Raw genomic sequence first — 22,537 nt, 5'->3', positions numbered from 1 at the left:
GTTATGAGCACATCATCAAGTTTGCATGAGCCTGTCTTTGTGGAAAGTAGGTCACGGCTTCCATCGGAGAATTAGGGGGAGAGATCCTCCGCATGCGGGGGGGCAGCAGCGAGGAGAGCCGGGCCGTGGGGCCGACCAAGCTCCCCCCCCACCCCCACCTCGCCACCTCAACCCGCCGCATCCTCAAACTGCCCTTTAAAGAAGCATGCTAATTATGTTTCCCCCCCCCCCCCCTACCCCACCCCCATACACACATACACACCCTTACACAGTCAAATGATGCGTTGAGGATGGGGGGGGTGAAAAAAAATAGTGCAGACTGCTGTTTTCTCCCAGGATTAGAAGAACCCTCTAAAGCCTCGCAGCGGCCTTCCGGGGGCTTCCTGTTGACATTTGCGTTGAGCTACTGCTTTCATACAGCAGATTATGAGGAAGTGCAGCTACTGTGGGCACTTACTCACTTCATCATGTCAAATTTAGGAGATTGAAGGGAGCGGAAAAAAAACATGTATCCACCCATTGAAAAGGTAATTTGACATGAAGAAAAACACATGAATAAATAATAAACCAGTGAGAGGTTTCCCTCGTGCAGAATCCATCAATTTACATGCATTCTTTTAATTATAATTTGCTATTTGATTGCTCACCGGTACAAGGGAAGATTCTCATGGACCCGCTGCTTTCAACTGATGAACGGGATTTACTGTTCAAACAAGGTATCTGTAAAAGATGCCCCCTCCTCCTCTTCCTCTTCCACCAGCACTCTTTACCCAAACAAAGCCGCGACCATTGCTCGTGTGGGATGTTTCACGTCTCAAAAAAGAAACACAAACCTCAGTCGCCATGTGTTATCAAGTAGGAGTCAACCCAGTGTCCTCTATGTCGGTACTGACCTGCAGAGCCGTGTAAATGATGCAGCCTCCTCCCTTCCTCGTTGATGGATGCTATTTTCGCAGCATTTCGTGAACAAGTGAAAGGTTATTATTTGAAGACTTAATTGTTCCAGAACGAAAATGCTCATGTACGTGCACACAAGCCCCTGTGTTGGATCTTATAGCCTGCGGCTAAACCTCGCTTCAACATGTCTCAGCGTGACCCCGGATGGCTTCTCTCCATTCAGGATGGAGCTTATTTTATCTTTGCACTGGATTATTCTTGTTATTTTTATCATTAAGTCCATTGTGTGTAGAGAACTAGGAAAAACACTGGTGTCTTTGTTCCGACACGGCAGAGCGGCGCTTAATCCGCAGCGAGCTGCCTCTGCTGCCCTCATCGGTGCATCAGCTTCCCCACTGTACAAATGAGTGAGAACCCTTTGGTGCCATATTTGGGTGGAGGTTTGGCCCTTACACTCTGAATCTATGGATGGCTTTACGATGCTTTAGCTCCGACCGCCGACATCATCAGTGCTGAGGACAGGACAAACCCTTCCACCACCAATGCAGCTTCCTGTTTGCCACAAAGTAGAAAAATACAGTATATATATATATTTATTTCCCCTGAGCAGCCTCTATTTATTGATTATGCTCTGATGTGTATTTGCTCTATTCTGCCGTCTATTGATGTGTATGGCATTCCATCGAGCCATTATGGACCAGGCAGGTCGTTCAGGCGTGCATCATTGTCAGTGAGCCGAGGACTCTTGGTGGCAGCAGTTTTCTTGTCATCAGAAGAGCTTTGTGTGGCGGCAGATGAGAGGACGTTAACAGTAAATGCTCCAACTCTCTACCTGTACCGGCTCCCCTGTTTGCCACAATGACCTCCAGTCAGAATATCCCAGTCAATCTTCCTTCACAAGATGAGAAAATCATCTTTTTAAATATTACCTGACTTCACCTTCTCTTCCTGCTGATATATCTCTCCTTTAAAATCCACTCTCGTTGGTTTTAGCCATTCTTTTTGTATTCCCCTCATTCAATTTGGACTCCACATAAGACCAAACTTTTCCATCTACGGCCTGCACTACCGTACTCAATCACACACACACATCATATACATATATATGTGTTACATGACTGATATCTATGATGAGGAACAAGCCGGCAGCATACAGCTCTTTGATGTGTCCGTCTCAGTAGATCTGCTAAATGAGTTTTTAACTAACATCTAGCAGAGAGTAGGGTTTCAAACTGTTGATCTAAAAAACAAATACATCTATACAATACAAAGCATGCACATTTGACACCTTGCATTCATTCTGTTTTTCCTTTATTTGTCTAATTCTTCTGGCTGAATTAACGCGTCTTGTTTCAAAATGTCTCTTGAGCTTACTTGATATTTTTGATTGAGCGTCAGTTCTCAGTCCTGCAGACGGATGTGTTTCATGTGGTGAAATGTTAGCAAAAAGTCCCAGTAAACATCATGGAGATTTCATGTTTGGGTTACTGGGAATGACTGGGAATTACAGTTATTTATTGTGTCCCTAAAAAGAAATATAAAATGAATTGGTAGAGTGAGCTTTACGTTGTTGTTGGAGCTAAAAGGACACAGATGCTCTTTAGGGATGAAGGAGCCTGACCAAGCAGAGACTCCAATATGAAGACATTAGCTTTTTGTATTTTGCAAGAAAAAAATCCGAGACGTGCTGCGTTGTCCTTAAAGGCTGAGATGATTGGGAGGTAAAATAACCAAAGCAAAAGTCGATAACGTTGTAAAACTGAACTATTAGTTCTTTTAAGAAACAATTATTGATAATAATGCAAACAATGACTTTGAAATGCCTTCTATGCTAAATTACAAACATTTACCTCAAACAGCTCGAATCAGGACACAGGAGGTTTCAGCATGTTGCATGAAGTGCATGAGCTGGTTTCTAATTCATTATTCACATGAGGTCCCCACGTTATGTGCGCTAATGTCAACCAGGTCAATGGGTCTAAACAACAACAACAACTATGAGTGTAGTACATTACTGATCCGGCACTTTGTTTAAATCCGCCTCAAGGTAGAATCGGTATCTCTTCTTTTAAAGGTCTAGGATTGAAGAAGGCTCGGGTCCGTCGGGCCGTGGAAAGCGGCAGCTGTCTACGTTTGACATAAACTGGGGAGGGTTTGTAATTCCAGAGGAAGCCATCACCTCTCAAGCATCACCAATGTGTTTCCTGTTACTTGTTTCCCTGCGGTTACTCCAGAGAGGAGACCGTGGGGGCATCAGGTATGGAGCGCCACAGCCTATTTCTGAATGAATGTGTTCGTCATACAAAACGAAGGTCGCTTTGTGTCTCTTTGTGGCTGTCTTGCTTCTTTTTGGAGATGTTCTGCGTCCATCAAGTGTCTTCGGAGTCAATCAGCAGCTCTTTTTTTGGTTGTTTAGTCCATTTGTAGTCGTTTGGCTTCGTAGGCACTTTGCATCTCTATGGAGCCGATTTGCGGATGTTTGTGCTCATTTCTACAATAAATGTCCTTGACCCCTTCAGTAGTCCACCGATGTGTACGCCTCTCAGCTCATACGTTCAGCAGCACAGTAAAACGTGCCAACTGGCTTTGCGTCTTCAGTAGACTGATGAGATTGTCCTCCGGTTGCACTGTCTGGCTGCACGCATTAAGAGTCACTCATGGGCCGTCATTTTAATAGAATAGGTGTGTGTGTGTGTGTGTGTGTGTGTTTTCCTGGGAGAGATGCTGCCACTTAAATGAAAGCAAGAAGAAAAATAGCAAACAACACCAAATTCAACGACCTTATATTTCTCCCTCGCTTCCATATTTCCTTCTGGAGGTAATTGGTTGACACTGTAGACTTATTTGAGAACCATAGTAGGTGAGGACTTGATGTTATCCCATATATCATGTCAGTATGAACACAAGAAGACACATTGGAAAGAAATTTGAAAAGGACCTTGCAAGACTTCCCTGCTCTTGTTTCACTAAACCACAGACGTGTTATTGATTTTCCCAGAGGGATGAAACTGTAGAAGTGAAGCTATTCATTTATTTTGTACTGTGTTGTAATGAAAACATTCTTCGGCCCAACACGGACATTGTCAACTGCATCCCTTCCATTTTTGAATTATTAGTGCACCAGCTCATGTAAGTGTACCAAAGTAACATTTAAGACATTGTTAAGTCTGTTCCAATGAGGTGTTCCCATTGTAGACTGAATAGAGCCTGATGTGTGGCTTGTCAGGGTTTTACAATGTAAAAGCATTTTGGTGAGAGATAAGAACATCAAAACAACAAGTCGGGTGCTGTTAAATGTTTCTGTGGAGGAAGCCCCCCGGGCTGAACCCCCCCCCCCCCCCCCCCGCTCCTAACTAACTAGAACACTTCTATATTCCTCATTTTGCACACCTCACTTTTCAAAATTGGTACAATTTCCCAAAACATCAAACTGTTCCTTTAAGCCTCGGAGCACTGCTTTAAAGGCACGGAGTCTACATGTATGTACATGTATATTCTTTTATGAAATGACCAAAAAGGTGATTTTGCTACGGATGCATATTCCTGTGCATTTGTTTTCTCAGTAGAAAAAGTTCCTGAGCTTGTGCACCGTGATGAATTTAAATGGAATGTTTTTTAAGCAAATGAGTCCTTATATAAAATGTTAATGACCCAAATAAAGCGTGAATGCTCATCTTAATGATCACCTCTGAGGGAAAAGTTGGTGAAACCTTTGAACACAAAAAGTCTTCAATCCTTTGTTTTGAGGACACGATTTAGTTTTTCCGCCCTGCTTCTACACCTCTGTGTGCTTTCCCCCCAAAACGGGCGACCTTCACTCGCCGTTAACCGGCGTCTCCGTTCTTGCGAAAAGAACGAGAGAAAAAGCGCGAGTGTTATTTGGACACCTGGCTAAATGTCACATGGCTGGGACCGACTCCAGCTGTGAGCCTCGTTGCTTTGCTGCCTTTGTAAATTCCTCCGTCAACACGGAAATGCTGATTTCTCCCGAGCTCTAATTAGCAGGAGGACTCAGGTGGAGAAGTGTCGCACACATGATTCAGCTTAACCTTTTGCTTTGATTTCCCTCAAGCCTTGTTTCTGGTGTTCACAGGAAAACAACTCTGTTTGCCCCCGTGGCTCCGGAGGCAGCATTTTGAAGCTGTGGGCTTTTAATGCGCCTCAAGGAAAAGTACTTCTGCAATTAAAGATCGATTTTTCTTTTTTTTTGTTGTCAAGAACAGATATTGTAGTATTTTCAAAACATGTTTTTGAGATGGATCAGTGATTTGGCAGATTCATACAATATGTGTTAGTGTGGCGATATGATTGGACATGATATGGCACCGACATGCAGAATTGCATCAATGCTCTTGTTTCCTGCATCAGTAGTTGTGTGCCTGAATGAAAAAAAGGTTCCAGTTGCACCAGATGCCCAGTTTGAACTTACAGTGGATGTTTGGTTTTTGGTGCACTTGAAATACGTATTAATATTTGAGCTTTTAGTCATTTTTACTGCAGAGCCTACCAGTCGGTGCACAATCATTGAATGTTGGGCTGTGCTCCTGCGCCATGGTCCAAAGAAGCAACAGGTGGATATTCTCTGGCAGTATGTGCTCTGGGAAATAAATAACTTTTAAATATCAGTCTTCCAAATGTTAAAATTTACATTTATGGATAACTTTGATTTCACGGCCAGGTTCCGGGTCGGTGTTGGTGGGAGGATGCGCTCATGCTGTCTGACGTAGTACCACTCTGCACCAGGTCCGCCTCAGCCCTCACTAAGGAAACATATTCTTATATGCTAATGAGGCAGCACTCCCCTGGGCTACAACCATGCGTTTCGGCTGCAAAAGCAGGCGATGAACGCAAAGTGAAGGAGTTTTAAAAATAAAGCAGAATAAAGCAATCGAATCATCATAAATCGTTTTCAAACAGGGCGCAGGTCAGGTCATTTAGACGGAAAAGTGGGATTAAACAAAGTGGATTAAACGGAGATCTTTTTAGAATTGATTTATGTTGTTTTGCTGCATACTGGAAGCAAACATCTAACCTGATGCTGGGATGGAGGGCAGTAGAGTGCATTTCAATCTAATCCCTGTAATTTAGTGTCTTTATTCTTCTCATACGATGGGACTCGAGTGCGAGATTCTGTTCATAGCTTTTAAGTCCCTAAATGGCCAAAACATAACAAGTAAATTTAGGAATGGAACTTTGTTCATTTTAACGGCACTGCAAAGCATTTTGTGACAATGGCTTTGATGCCACCTTTTTGGCATTGATTGTCCAAACAGCAGAAATCTCATGCGCTGCACAGCCATCAAAGTCCATATATCTTATATGTCACGGATGTGATAATTGTTACAAAATCACATAATGGGGATTCTTATCAGATGCTATTACGGCTAATTATGTATTCTACTCTCATAATGAGGTACTTGCTTCAGGCTCACTTTCAGGACCGCGAGGTGATCGCAGCTTCAGACAGAGAATGTGGACACATCATGACACCAATACCTTACTGACACTCAAAGAGTCCTAATCACATGGGCGGGGCACCTTCAACGGATCATTGAGGTCCGAGGGTATTACGGAGCGGAATCCTCCGTCAGTACAAAAGTTTGAAAAGATCACCAAGGTCGTCTCAACATGCTGTCAGACTCTCCACTCCCCGGGCCCCCGATCCGTCGCTCACATTTCAATCCGGTAAAAAGAAGAAGAAGAAGAAGACAGGCGGCATCTTTTGAGAGTGACTGTAAGAGGAGGATGAACGCCCGAGCTGGGCTAGTCAAATCCATCTAGTCACGGTAGAGGAGCGGAGCGGTGCATTACTGGGGGGGCCGAGGAGCCCTCTAATATTGCTGTGATCCTCTTTCCTTTTCTTACCTAATTGAATTCTCCGGGAGAGATGCCCCTCAGCCGCCGCATTTATCATATCCTGAAATTGGAGGAGACTCGCTCCGTGAAGGACGTGAGCAGAACATTTAATCCACTCCCCGCGCCGTAAGCCGAGCTCCGCCGCGCCTGCCAGGACTCGACTTGTCCCACAGCGGACCGTCGGCCCTCGGAGAGCGCCGCCTCTACTGTGCCGTGCCCAGGCTGAACAGGAGCCGCGGCAGGAGGTGCCCGTATCCCGTATCGAATATGCTGCCTGTCATGTACAGTATGCAGCAGATGGCATCCTAATCTGTAATCAAAGCCCCTTATACGCAGCTGGCTAGCACAATATGTCTCTCTCTCTACTTCTAATCTCTCCTTTTCCTCACCTTTTGACTTTCTCCTTCCTTTCACTGTAAAACATTCAGCGCCTCCTTTTATTTCCCTTCACTCTCCTTTTCTGACACGGAAAGATAAGACAACCTGGAGGATGGTTTTTCCGAGCCACCTCATCAGGAAGGTGGTCGCATGTGGCACGCCGTGTCTGCTTGACATGGAGATGGAGGGGAGATAAGTAGGTGAATCATAAAGAGGAGGAAGCTGCGATAGGAATCTGCAGGGGTCTATTTAAACTTGTCAGATCCCTACAGCCCACTCCACCAGGAACTGTGTCTAATTCCCCTTATTCCTGTTATTCTCATCCACGCCGGCTAGATGAAGTGATCCTTTCTGCTGAACTTGTGTTTTGCTGTTCATCCTGCCTGCAAACCCCCCTCTCACTGCCCCTGACCGCCCCCTTCCAGTGGGGTTCGTGATGATGCAGCTGGGGGGCCCTACATGCGGATCCCATCTAGCCTCTCTATATCTCTGTCCAGATCTATTTGATTTTACCTGCACTGCAACTTGTGTGTTGGCCTGTCATACAGTAAATGACATCCCATCTTATCTCATCTTAAGAAAGGTATCCCATCCAGCCTTTATTCTCAATTGATCCTATCCATTTGTATTTCCTTTCCTCTTTGGATTTAATGCTTTAATAGTATCTTCTTCTGTTGTATCATGTAGCGTATTCTCATACACATCTCATCCGATATGTGTTCTGCCATATCTCTTCTTTTACCCTCTATTATATCATTTTTAAGGGGTTGGTAACTTTAAACATGCATGCAGTTTTTTCAGCCACTAGCACATTTGGGCTGCCTCTGATTGGCTGTTACTCAGTATGTCTTTACTCAACTTGTATTCCTGATGGGTGGAAGGTTGGTACGGTTTATGACTTTAACTTTAATGCGTTCATAAGGATTTCAGCACTCTCGTATCATGCACTCATTTAGCCTGATTATTGTACTAAAACATTTAAATTATTATTATTTGAATGTTTCTATGGACTCTATATGAATGGAATAGAATTACAGCCCTTTTTCCTTTTTTGTCTGCCAAGATTGAAGGAGATCCGACTCATTCCAACTATTATGCATGTTTCCAGATGGGATGTATTCAAAGTAGACTCCATTTCTTTGTGCTCCCATATTTGCATACAGAATGTGGCCTCTCTGGCAGGGATCCGGAGCTATAGGATCACTCATTTGATTAAACATTATCCTGCTCAGCAGTAAAGTGGAGCGCTCATGCGCGTAGAGGTGTAACAGGAAGCCTTGTGAATCCTCAAAGATCTTTGTCCTATCGGTTCTTATGGTCAACATCTACACCTGAAACATTAGGAATTTGTTTTCAGTATCTTCTTCCATTTAGTATTTTTTCCGTTTTGTAAAATCCTGGTTTCATGGTTTCACTCTTTCACGCTTCCCTGTGTCATGTGTTACTGGTAATGTGAGCTTAACTGGTCAAGTTTCCCATAAATCAAGCATGGCTGCTTTGAGTTCTTTGTTTAAGACCAAAGCAGACTGATTTTGCCTAATGCATTTTTCAAAGGCCTCATTCAGGGCAGTTAATGCTGTAGTGATAGTTGTGTGTCGACGGCGTTCTCGTACTCTGCGTGTTGTGCGGCACAGATGGCGCCACGAAGCGCTGAAAGCGGCATCCGTTGATGTGCAGATCCGTCGCCTTCAGAGCCACGGCAGAATCCCGAGCGGATCAGAGCCTGACGACACTTGGCAAAATGGCACCCTAATTATAGTCATTTTCATTTTGGGCAGAGGGGCTTGAGCTTAGTGGTGTGTGAAGTGTTGATACCTTTCAGAGCACGGGCCGATGCTCCCGCGACGTTTAGCCCTGCCAAATCTCTGCTGCGGATTGGCTGAGCCTGTAGTGAGCAGTGACACTCGGAGGCTTAGGTAGCCCCCCCCCCCCCCCCCCCCGGGGCCGGATGGGTAAACAGTCCGAGGGCAGCCATGGGACGGGGAAAAGAACCCGAGCGGATGGCTCTGGCGCGGCTTCAGAACGGCTCTCGCGCACGCAGGAAGTGAGCCGAATGGTAGATTTAGAGAACAGAGTTTCCATGCATGAAACAGTAATTCAATCACAAGACACTTAACAAATGATTAAGTGTCTGGGTTTGAGAGAAGAAAAAAAAGACGCACCTCTAATCATGTGAGAAGAATCACCCAATCAGCACCAGCGTCCAGGGACATCCCAGCATCCCGTTCAAAGGTCGCATCCCGCAGTCAAGCTACCGTGAGACCTGCAGCTGGGAATCCATTCATCTCACTGCTAAACTGCCGCAACTTCATCACCACCGCTGTCGGCAGGTTTGGGTTGCTTAGCAACGGCCCAACCTCCCAAGCACCTTGGATAAAAGCTCTTGATTGTTTTTGACATGTGGACACTAAAGGTTCCCAAGGGCAATGGATTCATCTATAATAACCTCCCACACAGGCTTTGTAGTGGTACTGAAAATGGCTGCTAAGTGTTTTACCCCAAATAATGTATAGGCCCACTGAGACGAGCTCTTAGTGGAAACAACGTTGTTTTGGTCCCACCAGAGGATCGGCCCCTGGGAAACCTCGCATAACTGAAGCAATCAATTGAAATGTAATTTCTGCCATTTCTGTTCACTTTGCCTTGTCCAGAGCAGCACTCCCTCTCCCTCCATGTGGACGTCCCCATGGATCTACAGATGCAGTTGCTGGATAAAAACTGGGCTTCATCTTCACTGCTGAATCCATCTAGGGGAATCGTTTTTAATAAAGCTGTAATTTGTTCAATTCTGCCTGTCACTTTAATATCGATATCATATTCTCCAGCTCGCAGTCTCTGCTGTTAATATAATTGAGACAAATTGTCACGATTTGCCCGGTTTTCATATTTTCCACTAAAGCGAGACGGAGAGTGCGCCCATATGTGTCTCCATGATGTTTCCATCTGCCAATACCAAACCCAAATTACTTCTTCAGAAAAAATTCCACACTCTGTTCATCAAAGGAAGACCAACTGGGCATGCATGCATGCTCATGCTTATATCTTGTGACCAGTTCGGGGATGAAATAGGAGGGGAAAGCAAAGTTATCGTTTCACCACTTCATCCTTTACCTGCACAGCACCTGCCGTCTGAGTGCTCTTGTAAGGCAGTATAACTTTTCAGCAGAGCGGGGGCTCCAGCAGCCCTCAACAGTTGGCTATGTTTATGAATACCGCTGGATGCTGTTTTATGAATCAGGTTCTACCCGACAGATGGAAGGCGGCTATCGTTTCATGAGCCCATACATCTAGGAGGGAAGCACGTGCAGCTGTCGGCCCTTTGTGTGTGATTGCATTTGAGGTTTCCGGGTTCTATCGCATCGATTTGAATGCCAAAGGTCCCTTGGGATTACGCTTGGGAATAATTGCTTCCAGCCCACCAGTTGCAGTAGATGTTTTAAGGAAGTAGCTCCCTCTCCTCTGTGTTTCGTCATCCCTTCTTCCGCTGGGTCCCTTTTGATGCGACCCCATCTTTACGATGCAGCTTGCAAACATTTAGGAGCAAAGGTAAATAACAAAAGAAAAAAGAAAACGGCTTATCTGATTGATGTCAGGCACGTGCTTTAATCTGGAGGAGTGCTACCTCACCCGCTCATCCCCACTCTCAAGTGCTCGGCTGTACAAGACTGCCGCTCTGAAAACAGAGCGGGAGGCAGAGTACCGATCAATATCCCACAAACACACCAGAGACATTCTATTTTATTAAACATTTTCCCATTAGGGCAGCTGTGCGAGAATTGTAGATCATTGCAACTAAGTCGTAAATCTCAGACAGACAGCGCTATCGAGCGGAATCAGTGCAGATTACTGGGAAACACAATACTTTTTTGCGCTACTGGGAGCCTTGTGTATCTTGTTCTTATATCACCTCATATTTCTGCTGTGGGATTGCTTCACTTCAAATGTGGCTTCGGGATCGCATTGTGTTGATCAAACACATTGCTGCTGTCGTTGTGACACGACACAAAACTCACCGGCTAATCTCGGGTTTCTAATCTTAATCAAGGCCGACTGACGTCTCTCTGGCTTTAAATCCAACTCTAGTGCTCTCATCACAGCTGGCCATTTGGAGGCGGGACATCTTTTTAGTAAAGGTTTCCTATGAAAACAACAGAATACATAACGTGACAAAACTACTGTTTGAACCCAAAGCAGATTTAAAAAGAGACGCTGATCAATTATTAATCAAGAAAGGACTGAAGTTGATGTGCAATCTGAAAGGATACATTTTCACTTCCTCTGAGCTTTCAGTGTTTTACAGTAGCAGCTTTTATCTGCTCTCACTAGTAGCCAAAATAAGCAGCAGAGCAAGAAAAGTTTTTCAAAAATGTGTATATAATTCTTCATGTGGTCATGTGGTCCCTCTGTGTCGTCAAATTCTAAATAACATATAACTGCTCAAATGTCTCCCTCAATAGTTGATGGTTAAGTTTTAGTTAATAATAAACTTCTATACATCAGCAGCAGCCACTAACTGAGAGCAAAGAGCTCGTCATTGATTTTCAATCCCAAACCATCCAGCATGTGATGTTCAAATTGGCCCCCTTCCCTTCTTTCTTATGCCTTTTGAACTTCTATTTCTTGTTTTCAATTATTGCAACTATATTCATTTGCTCATATTCACAGGAGCTCAGAAGCAGAAAGCAGGTAGGGGTTCAGTGCGTTGCCCAGGGCTGCTTCGACACAACAGATGGCTGTTGCTGGGATCAAATCTGTTACTGTTTGGTTCCAGGGTGTTCTCCTCGAGCGCTGAACCCAACCATCCTGCCACCCACTTCCCCTCCGACTTAGTCGCAGGCCCTTTCAAAGCAGATGGAAGGTAGCTTTAGCTTCAGAGGCTGGTATGCAAGAAATAAATCCGATGGATCTACCTGTACAATCACTTTTGATGTTATCGGATTTTACTTTGTGCCTACTTATCCATTTCCTGTCTAGTTTATGAAGAAAGTCCTTTTGGAAAAAGAGTATTATTTTAATTGCTTTTGCCAAATACCAAATAATTCAAGACAGACAAGAGAGAAGAGGCCGAAATAAGAAAGCCAGACATCTAATCGTCATGAAAAAAAAGTATCTCTATATCTCCATAGTTCTTCATTCATCTGTTTAATTTAAAATGACTGCAGCGTCACTCATTGCTTGAGATGCAATATTTTAGCCTCTCTGAATGTTTCAAATGATGTCGCCTTTCATTCTTGTTGCCATTTTTTATTTGTGGATCCTTCAAGGATGTTGGAATAACAGGACAGGGAGCGAAAGGGAATGAAAGTATCTCTCTTCTTCTTCATTTCCATTTCTTCCCAGCAGCCCAATCCACATCCTGCATATTCAATGTGCCGCGGACAATCAGGGTTCTGAGCAGACTACAGGCTCCGGTCTGCAGGGAGGTTGTTCCCCGCTTCCTCTGTGCTGTTTGTTGTTGGCAACTCGATGGAAATGGGGATAATGCTAAATTTGATCACAGAGCGTAAAGCGGTGGTGCAAATGAAAACACTTTGTGCTCACATAAATTATTCTTTTCTTTTTTCAATATGGCAATATTGCATCAGCATCTTAGGAGGGGCGTGCCATTTTAAATTACATCCCACTGCTGAAAAACCGGTCACTTTGCCTGCTGTATTTAATGACTTTGGATGCCAAAGTCCTGTTGGAATGCTCCCAATGAACATCACGAAGCTGTCTGCTATTACAGTACATCAAGTTAGCATGAACAAGTACCGATGAAAACAACTTTCTAATAGGTTAACACGGATCAGTTCCCTTTAACTCTTTAATTAGGACAGAAACCTTTGGTCATGTGCAATCTCCCACAGGTCTACCCTCAAAGAAATGTGTGGGTTTCCAGTGGTTTGAGCGTGTCCGAATGATAAGAAAACTTGAGATGAACACAGTTATACTGTGAAGCTAAAACGTCTTTAGATCTTACAAAATAGGACGTGAGCTCACTATTGAACCACTTTGACAAAAGATCCGTCCGTCAAAGATCTTTAAGCCTTTCTTATATTCACTGGGACTTTGAGTTCTGCCCTGAAGCTTCGAGGACAGTGTGGAGAACTCACTGCAGTTTCAGCTGAAATTCAATAAAGAGAGAAAAGTCATCGATGCTTGTAATATCAACTACTGGCTAAATATCACTTTAAATATCACGTTTGTTGCAGAGATCAAGTCACATCCATCTGGGACATAAAGTTGTTGACAATTCATTCTTTAGGAAACAAAAGGAAGCTAACTGGACGTTTAATTTCACCAGCTCGCAGGCAAGAGGGATGATTGACTCTCTACATTTTGTTAAAATGATGTATTACTCAACTTCCAAATACTCTCTTTATTTCTGTGTTCATATTTTTTTGTAGTTTATGTCTGAGTTTCTTCTTATGCCCACTTTTGGTTGGGTGCTTTTATTTGGACATGCCTTTATTTCACTCTACTCCTCATTGGGTGACTGAGGATCACATTGTGGTTCCTGCAAAAGCTGCATAGTTTCACTCTCCTTTCTTTCCCAAAATGTCTTGGTTGAACGAGCTGCAGGCTCCTACAGTAAGTCAGTTCTTGCTGCTGCTATTTCAGCCTTTAATTTGACTTTTAGATGCATTGCTAAAATAGAGAGAAGATTGAAACAAAAACTTTAAAGCAACCGGTTTCTTAAACTAGGCACACGCAGTGAAAGTTTACTGTATTGGTCTAAAAATGATTCCCTGTCTCAATCACCAGAAAACTGTGATTTGACCACCTGGAAATGCTCAAAATGTCGAAATGCCAAAATGATTTGGTCTTAAAATTTTAATCTGTAGATCAATATAACATTGGCCATTTTGCCAGTTACTTTATACGACTTTACGCTTATGATGCATGAGCCCCCTGTGTGAGTCGGAGTGGCCCCGGGGGGCCGTGTGTGGGCACGGCCTTGCAGGTGGGATCCGTTATATCTGCTTGCAGGTAACATTAATGACTTGGCTCCCTTCTCTGATCCCAACGTCAGCAACATTTCCCTTAAGCGAGGGAAGCAGTTGCAGCCGCAGCACTTTCACACCAAATGTCCGTTTCGCTGTCACATGACCGTCAGCCTTGTTTGCTTTCAAAGTGATGGAAAGGACGCAGTTGGAGTGAGCTTATCTAACTCTGGCAATGTCAGTATTTCCTCCAAATCTTAAAATGTCATAAAATGTATATTTTCCATCACCCATTTAAAACCAAGTGTATTTATTTTTATATTGAAATCCAATTGTAGAGCAATGCTGACCCTGAGATGTTAGCATGAGCATTTGTACCTATAGACCCTTATAGTTACAGTTGGCATCAAAATGCATTTTGGGGGGGTCGGACATTGTTTGATCCAATGAAAGCACAGATGTAAACGCACCCAAAACCCATTACGGACGTATTGTGATCACCTTGAAAACAAATGCAAAGGCAATTTGCTCTGTTTGGTTGTTGCAGACTTATGCCAAATGCAAGCTCAATTTCCTGTGACTGGGCTCACATTATGGGCCCAACTGCTGTTTTCTGAATACAATCATCATTTTAAGATTCATTTACTGGAATAAAAACGCCTCTCAAACAAAACCCCTGCGTTCTCTTATTTCTAACTGCTCCCACCTGCCGGCGGCCCTAAAAGAAAAAAGAAAAATGGGCCACCTAGAAGCCAACAACAAAGTCATGCACGGCCGGGTTCCACTAGTGCTTGTTAGGTTTGGCAGAGCTCTAGCCTCCTCCCCCCCATTGAAGGTGATGCACCCTCGGGTGCAGCCTACGAATGAACAGACTGGAACGAGACGCCATTGAACACCAGGCGCTGAACCAAAAGATGTGGAGCAAGTGTGCCAGACCCAATGGTGGGAAGGTCCTTCTCCTGCTGTCATACAGTACCAACCGCCCTGTGGATGCAGGACTGATCCTGGACGGGGAAGTGTGAGCGCCATGACATCATCGCGCGGGGTTTTATTTGTGTGGTTTATAGGTCCCTCTATCTGCTAAACCATCAACATGGAGATGTTTGTGGTACTAATCAGGAATCAGGAAACGTTTATTGCCATAGTATGTTGTACATACATACACAGTATTTGCACCAAATCTTAAAATGTATGAATATGTGACATTCAGGATGAAGTTCCCATCAGCATTTGTCAGATTTTTATTTCTCCAAACAGAGCCATGACGTTTATAGCGTGTCTCCTCATTTCCGTCGGCTTAATTGAAACTGTTTTCTTTCCACAAGCACAAAAAACGAATCGTTTCCAAACACACTTTGTCCTGAATCAAATTCACAGCTGCCAGGAGGGAGGTTTTCCCCGAGGAGTGTGGTGATCGTGTCAGAAGAAGTCATCTGTAGTATTTGTTTGGTCTGCCCCCCCCCCCCCCCCCCCCCGCCCACCTCTTCCCGGCTCACACTCCCCCCCCCCCCCCCCCCCATCACAACTCGCCTCTCGGCAATTAAACTATAATAAGGCAGCAGAGAGCGTTCTGTCAGAACTGTTTCAATAATTGCAATTTAAATTGATATGGATTCTCAAAAAAATACGGCACTGACTTCCTCCACCGCGCTGCGGTTTGTTTACCTCCTCTAATACACCCCCCCCCCCCTCTCTCTCTCGTTTGCAGACACATAGAGAACTGGACGGGACTGCAGACCCTGAGAGACGTGGACATGGAGCTCTACACCGGCCTGCAGAGACTGTGAGTGTGGAGTCCCCCCCCGGCCACAGAGCTGCCTGTGCTTCATTTGCCCCACGAGATGAGAGGCGTAATTCAGCTCACAGCACAAGTGGCTGCAGCTGCCGTGTCGCCGGTTGAAAGAAACCCGGCTAATTCTCGGGGAGGTGACGAGGTGTCGGGGGGGTCGGGGGAGGGGAGGGAGTCAAGGGAGGGTCTGTTCCGATCACGACGCGAGCCGTTGTCTAAAAATGCTTTTAATTGTCAACAGCGGCGAGCTTTGCACAGATGATCATGTTAAAAAGCAGCGTTCCTGCAATTGATTGATCTCTTTTCACGCTCTTCTGCATTAGCAGGCCACATCTTTTACATTCCTCTCATACACGCCTCTCCTCCCTCAGCCGCACCCCCCCCCCCCCCCCCCCCAGACCTCACCTTGCTTTTTTTTTTGTCTTCCCCCCCCCTCCATGCAGATATCCGTATTCTCCCTCGCCCTCCAAACGTCAGAGCCGGCCTCTCTCCTGATCCCCTCGATCCCTCATCAGGGAGGCCGACCGCAATATCTCCACCACTGAATTAGCATTTTTCTCATTACCACCGTCTCTGTCCCGCTGCATGTGTGCGAGGGGCTTCTCCCCCCGGCTGGAGTCAGGCTGGGACCTTGTGGGGCTGTTAGCAGATCGCAGGGACGGGGGGTTCACCTCGTTTCTCCATTTGATGCTATTCATCTTCCATTAAGTCAAACGAAAAGGGATGCAATAATTCATTCAAATAAACATTGACTTCTTGAATTTATTATTCAGGTTCAACGAGAGAATATGAAGCTGAATGCATCTTTCGACCTTATTTTGGTTCATTTATTTAAAAAGGACCACCCAATGCTCCTCAATGCAGTGCAGCCTTTAAGGCACTTTAACGTAATATCACATTTATGAAGATATATTGGCGTAATTGCCACATAAGGATGGGATTAAATGCAAAGAAAAAACGTTTAGAATACACTCAGACATATCGCTTTATTTATTGTGTAATTTACATGCCTTTCAATTATAGATAGTGGCCAGTTAGCAACTTGCACATTAATTCACATATAAAAATTAATTTGCTGTAATATCTGAAACGTCCAAAATCAATCAAGTACATTTTGGGACTAAAATGAACTAATTAAGCTTGTTTTAAAATGACTGAATGCATGTAGTGAGTGAAAATCAACACAAGCTTGACGCACAGTTTGTGGGAAAACAACAAGTTGGTGTTCTACAGCAGCTCTTTGGTTCTATGCCGATGGGTTCAACCTTAAACCAACAAAATGCTGCAGTGGAGTTCTGTGGCTTTTAGTCTCTTCTTTAGTCGGTTTGTGTGGTTTGGAAAAAGAAATAACAAAAAGATCCCTCCTGAAAAACTGAGCAGCATCAAATCCCTGCTGCTTAAATAGATGAATGTGTTGACTAGAATTCTTATTCCTGCTGTAAGGATAATACTCAAAGCTCTGCAGTCAACCACGTACATTGTCGTGCAGATTTCTCCTGGGTGAAATAACTGAAGTATTCTTGGAAACCCAACAAAAGGTGTTAATGGGCCCCACAAAACCCTGTGAAGGACCCCTGAATGTCCCAGAGCCCTACGTTGGGGACGTTGGGGTGACACACAAGTGTGACTAGACAGCCGGGTATAACGACTTATTCCACATCAGCCACGACAAGCTGAGAAGCTTCCGTAGCCCAGAACACTGGTTACCCAATTGGGTCCCTGGGAATCCCGGAATCCTTGAGAGGATTCCCGGGGTCTCCAGCGACAAAAGAGGATTAGTGGATCAGTTATTTTCAGTGATTACAGATTCAGTTATTTCACTCCATGCAAGTTGCCACAATGAAGAAATGTGTTAAACTGAACATCGTTTTCGGAGGGCTTGAGCATGCAGATTTTATTTTTATATGTTGGAATAGTTGGACTTGGTCTTGTTACAGTGGTTAAACAATATTTTGAGTCCACCATTTTCTGCATTTCAAACTAACATTTTTGGGCAAAACGCCGTGCAGCAATGAGAAGACAGCAAAGGAGGAACGTGAACCTTTCCACTGTGCAAGTGCTCGTACGTCCCCACGCTAGCTTTTGTCCGAATTGTGTCATTTCCTTCTTTTCGTTTCAGAACCATCATGAACTGCAACCTTCGGGTGATCCAGGCCCGAGCGTTTGCTCAGAATCCACACCTACGCTACATGTGAGTAGACATTTCTACCTCTGGCAGCCATGGTTACCGCGCCTCCTAAAGATGATCCGTAATGCCCAGCAGCTTTCCGCATAAGGCCTTACATTAGTTAGTGTCCAGCAGAAGATGAAGCAGTCGATGGATGGCTCTGTGCGGGGGGGGGGGGCACCGTCCTCACTATTGCGAGAGCTGCGGCCTCTTAAGTGAGACATCCATTATTTGCCTCGGATAATTGGATTCCTATCGGCCTCTTTGTGCGAGCGGTGGAGCAGCATGCCGGAGACGCAGTTCCATTTAGTCTGCACTGGCCAGATGGACAATTTGTCCAGGAGGCCGAGCATCAGACAGCCACGCGACGACCACAGTCATTTCTTTAACAAAGGCCGATGTCTCGCAGTATGACAGCCTGTTATTCCTCAATTTTCCAGGAGTAAACACGGTGAGGAACTCACTCACAGTCTGCACCTGAGCACGTTGCCATTTGCAATTTCCAGTTGTCAGCTGAGAGGCAATTTAGTCTCTTTTTTCCCCTCCTGTGGATGACTACTTTGAGACTTCAATCTCTGCACTTTGCGTGTGTGTGTGTGTGTGTGTGTGCGCGTGGGCGTGAGTAAGAGATAGCGAGCGCTGGTTCATAATGTGGATGCTCAACTAAATTTGGCATTTGAGAAGGTGACAGAGGAGACTTCTTTGAAAAGAAGTTGCATGTCTCTGGGGTGATTGGTGGAGTTGACCGTGTTCATCAACATTTAATGAGTTATTTAGCCCCATCCCCTGCTCTTTAGAAGACAGATTCACTAACACCAGAGTGAAAACAAATACATGTCTGCTGTGATACACCACATCATATGCTTAGTTTATCCCTCCTTAAATGTTTTACATTATTATTTTAAATGACCTTCACATTCAGGAAAAACAATTGTGATGAATGATGTTCTAAGGTGGGAATTGAAAAGATCAATCAAGTGAGTTCACTACATCTTCATTTTTACAACACAAAGGCATATGCACGGCCACCAGCGAGCCCCCCCCCCCCCCCCCCCCCTTTGTCGTCTCATTAAGGCAGACGGACCGTTGCTAGGTGACACCGAGGATGATGATGTCAAAGAAGATTAATCATTCTGCCTTAGCTTAGCCTCAGAAGGCCCACCTCATTGATGTCTGTGTCAGAGGGGTCTGCTCCAAGCCCCAGCCATCAAATGCTTAACAGGTTGCTCCTATTTATGGAAAATTCAATTTATTCTTTTCATCACATAACACGATGACTGAAATAAACACTGGATTTTCATGTGGTCCACACATTATTAGAAATTGTACAGCAATTGGCTAATCAAGGGTTAACAACTGTCACTAGGTATAACAGCGTCTCACTCTGAAGAGCTGTGCATTGGTCCGTGATCATGTTCGATGTTGAAATCGCCTTCTAGATCAATGAGGCCAATATCAGCTGCTTTACTGATGGTTCGTGGCAACTGCAAAAATGCAACCTACTCTGCAATAGTCCTGACATTTAAATCTCAGTCCACTTCTAATACATGTGCAGTCCACGGTTTAGAGAGAACGGATCCAATTAATACAGGACCTATAACAATAATGAATAGACATGATGAGTTGGTCAACTGTGTGAAACAGAACCACTGAGCTAATGCGCCCTGTGAGGCGGCCGTCACGCTGTCGGGTCACATGTGCGGTCCCAACTTTGTTGTAGGTTGTCTGCAGCCATTGGACCGGGACTTTTTACTTGTATTTTCTTAGCAAGCAGCAGTGACTGTAGAGCAAATAAAGATAATGAAGCTTTTACATTAGATAGTCACAATAGTAGGATGTAGGACATATCCTGGAAGAGTACTACGTTGTGATCAGCGGGATGTTGGTTTTAGATATTTAATCAATGCTGCAGCCAATGTGTTCTAATAATCCTGAACCCTGCTGATGTGTCATTGAGCAAGTAACGAGCCTCTGGTTTTCTGCCGCGGCGGCTCAGGAGTCTCAGCTGAACGACATAAGGGATAATTGACATTTTGCAAAGCTCCAGACTTCAGCATTGAAGCTGTTTAATATACACTCATGGTACAAATATTTGCGCAGCACTCTGAATTAATGTGAAAAATGTGTTTGCAAGATGCAAGCAAGACACCAACAAATGTAGTTACTTTCTGGTGAATGATGTACCATCAATGTTAGAAGACCACATTCCAAGCTCAAACCTGCATGCACACATGTAGCGTAACACCTGACCCCGTTAACATGTTTGCAGTTCTTAGTTATTATAGGTATTTTGAGCTCCTTTTGATCGATTGATGTCTAGTTGAAATACCACTGTACTGAAGCTACAACTACCCATAAGTGGACAAACAAGCGTGTCAACGTTTTGGCAACTTTTAAGAAATTTACATAAATAAATAAAACAAACCTCCACATGTAAATGATCAGCTGTTTGCAGAACAATGCCAACATTACCTCGTTCCGTTTGAACTATAGCAGTCAAACCTGGAAAATAATATTTCCCATCTGGCTGTGACCATCTCAGTCTGTCACTCTCACCTTCAAATGGAAACAGAAGAATCAGGTTCATCTCCACCACTGTACAGGCTGTTATTTTGTTACACAGGTCAGCAGGTCAGATTGTATACTTCAGGGTAGAAACACATGGAACAGTTGAAAATGGAATGAGAAGATCCTGACTACTACTCGTATGTGTGTACGCCTTCTATCAAGCTAATGTACATTTATCTGTACTCACGTTAAAACGGCACATCAGGGTTTTATTGCAAAGAAAATGACTATAAACCAAATCTTTATGTTTTCAAGAGACTTAGTTGAATGAGTCAATGATGGGTTTTTCTTTTTGGATGACGTCTGGTTGTAAGGGGGGGGGATGCTGTAAACCAATTCAAGGTTCCCTTCCCACCAGGTGTTGTTCCTGTAATAAAGTGTGAAGACATATAATAGTCAGCCGGGTCGCGGGGGGGGGGATCCATCGCAGACACAAACAGCCACTCTCCGTTCAATCAGTCACACACCTACCAAAGGTCTCCAATCCACCCTCAGAGCGGGCCTTTGGACTGTGGGAGGAGGCCCGGGTACCGGAGAGGAGTCACACACACGGCCCGCCGGACCTTTGAGCCGAGTAGAGGAATAACTTCTGCTGCAGCATCTTATGACTTTAAACGAGTCGTCTGATGCCGTCTCCTTCGGGTGGAGTAAATGCGGTTTTGCCTATAAAACACATAGGTGCAAATGAGTCGATTTATTAATAATGAAGCAGAAACATATCTCTTGTCCAGCGACTTTTGTAATATTTCTGAGGGTTATCTGTCCTCCAAATAGCGTCTTATCAAGTAAACACATTAACGTGGCCCCTGTGACTCAGCAGCAAATCCTCCCACACCATTATTGTTGCGGCTGGAGAAACTGATGAAACCGCCCCGTACCTCCTGAGTACCATAAAGGCGACGGCAAAGGAACAAACAGTCATGTTTTGCAGCATACTCGGGTCCACAGTTGATGGCGAGCTACCTGCCTGCACTCCCGTATTTCATCTCACGTGTGTCCAGCCTCTGCTCCCCGGACGACCCCGGCCTCATTTGGGTTTTATTTGCACGTTGGTGGAGGGCTACCAAAGACAAATGGATCCAGTGGTGGGTCCTGTCCACATCTTAATTACAGAGCATAAAACCGGACTGTTTTCCAGAAATAGCTCTGTGTTATGGACATGGACTTTCTCATTTCTGATTCCTACTATTACATTTAACTCAAAAGTCCAAATTAGTGACTGTTGATGCCCTCAATATCACACCGTATAATTTCTGTGTATTTATGCCAAAGGAAACATTGAAGGAAAGATGTGGTAATGCCTTTAATCACTTTATTTAGACTACATTATAATATATAACACTGGCAGTGTTGCTTCTTGTGCCAGCTATGCAGTATGTAGCATGAAGCACAATCGGCTGAATGTAGTCTATTGAGTAGGTGTGAGATCTCCTTCATTTGGCTCTGCATCAGTCTTGATTAAAAGTAGTAGTTTTTTTTTTTTTTTCCACCCTCTATTTAGTTTCTCCATTTATATCTATTTACAGTAAAAAAGCCAACGCTTCTAAATCACAATATTGCTCACTGGTGTAATTAAATAGACACCAATAGATGGCTTTTTCATCCCTTAACAAATACAGAAATGTTGCCTCTGATCACATTCCGTTAAAGGATCGTCTGCTCCGTTCCGATCACAAAGGAAGAGGCGAGGTCTCCAGCCAGGAGCTTCTAAATAGCCTCCTGCCATCGTTACCATGAAAGCAGTTAGTAGCGTGTCTCTGTGTCAAACCGTCCGACCTTTGCCCTCATCCGCTGGATGCGATGACGGAGACACGAAGGACAAGAGGCCACATGAAATGTCTTTATATACGGGTACCTTTCCCTTCTGCTTTAAGCCCCCCCTCCGGGGGCTCTCTGAGGTTACCCAGACACATGGTGCTACTGAAGGATTCTGCTCCCCTTGTCATGTATGGCTTC

The 22,537-nt window shown here is 44.4% G+C and overlaps 1 protein-coding gene across 5 annotated transcripts in view; it reads left to right on the top strand.

Annotated features, from left to right (window-relative positions):
* Nucleotides 1-22,537, top strand: part of ntrk3b (neurotrophic tyrosine kinase, receptor, type 3b) — a 123,070-nt gene that overhangs the window by 6,705 nt on the left and 93,828 nt on the right. For all 5 annotated transcript variants that reach the window (XM_037484154.2, XM_037484165.2, XM_037484144.2 and 2 more), the window contains exons 2-3: nt 15,766-15,840; nt 17,966-18,037. In XM_037484154.2, the coding sequence (XP_037340051.2) occupies nt 15,766-15,840; nt 17,966-18,037 (147 nt within the window). The remainder of the gene's footprint in view (nt 1-15,765; nt 15,841-17,965; nt 18,038-22,537) is intronic.

The sequence above is a fragment of the Pungitius pungitius genome, chromosome 4 (genome assembly GCF_949316345.1).
Source record: "Pungitius pungitius chromosome 4, fPunPun2.1, whole genome shotgun sequence".
In the NCBI taxonomy this organism is placed as follows: Eukaryota; Metazoa; Chordata; class Actinopteri; order Perciformes; family Gasterosteidae; genus Pungitius; species Pungitius pungitius.
This window is presented reverse-complemented; position numbering and strand designations above follow the sequence as displayed.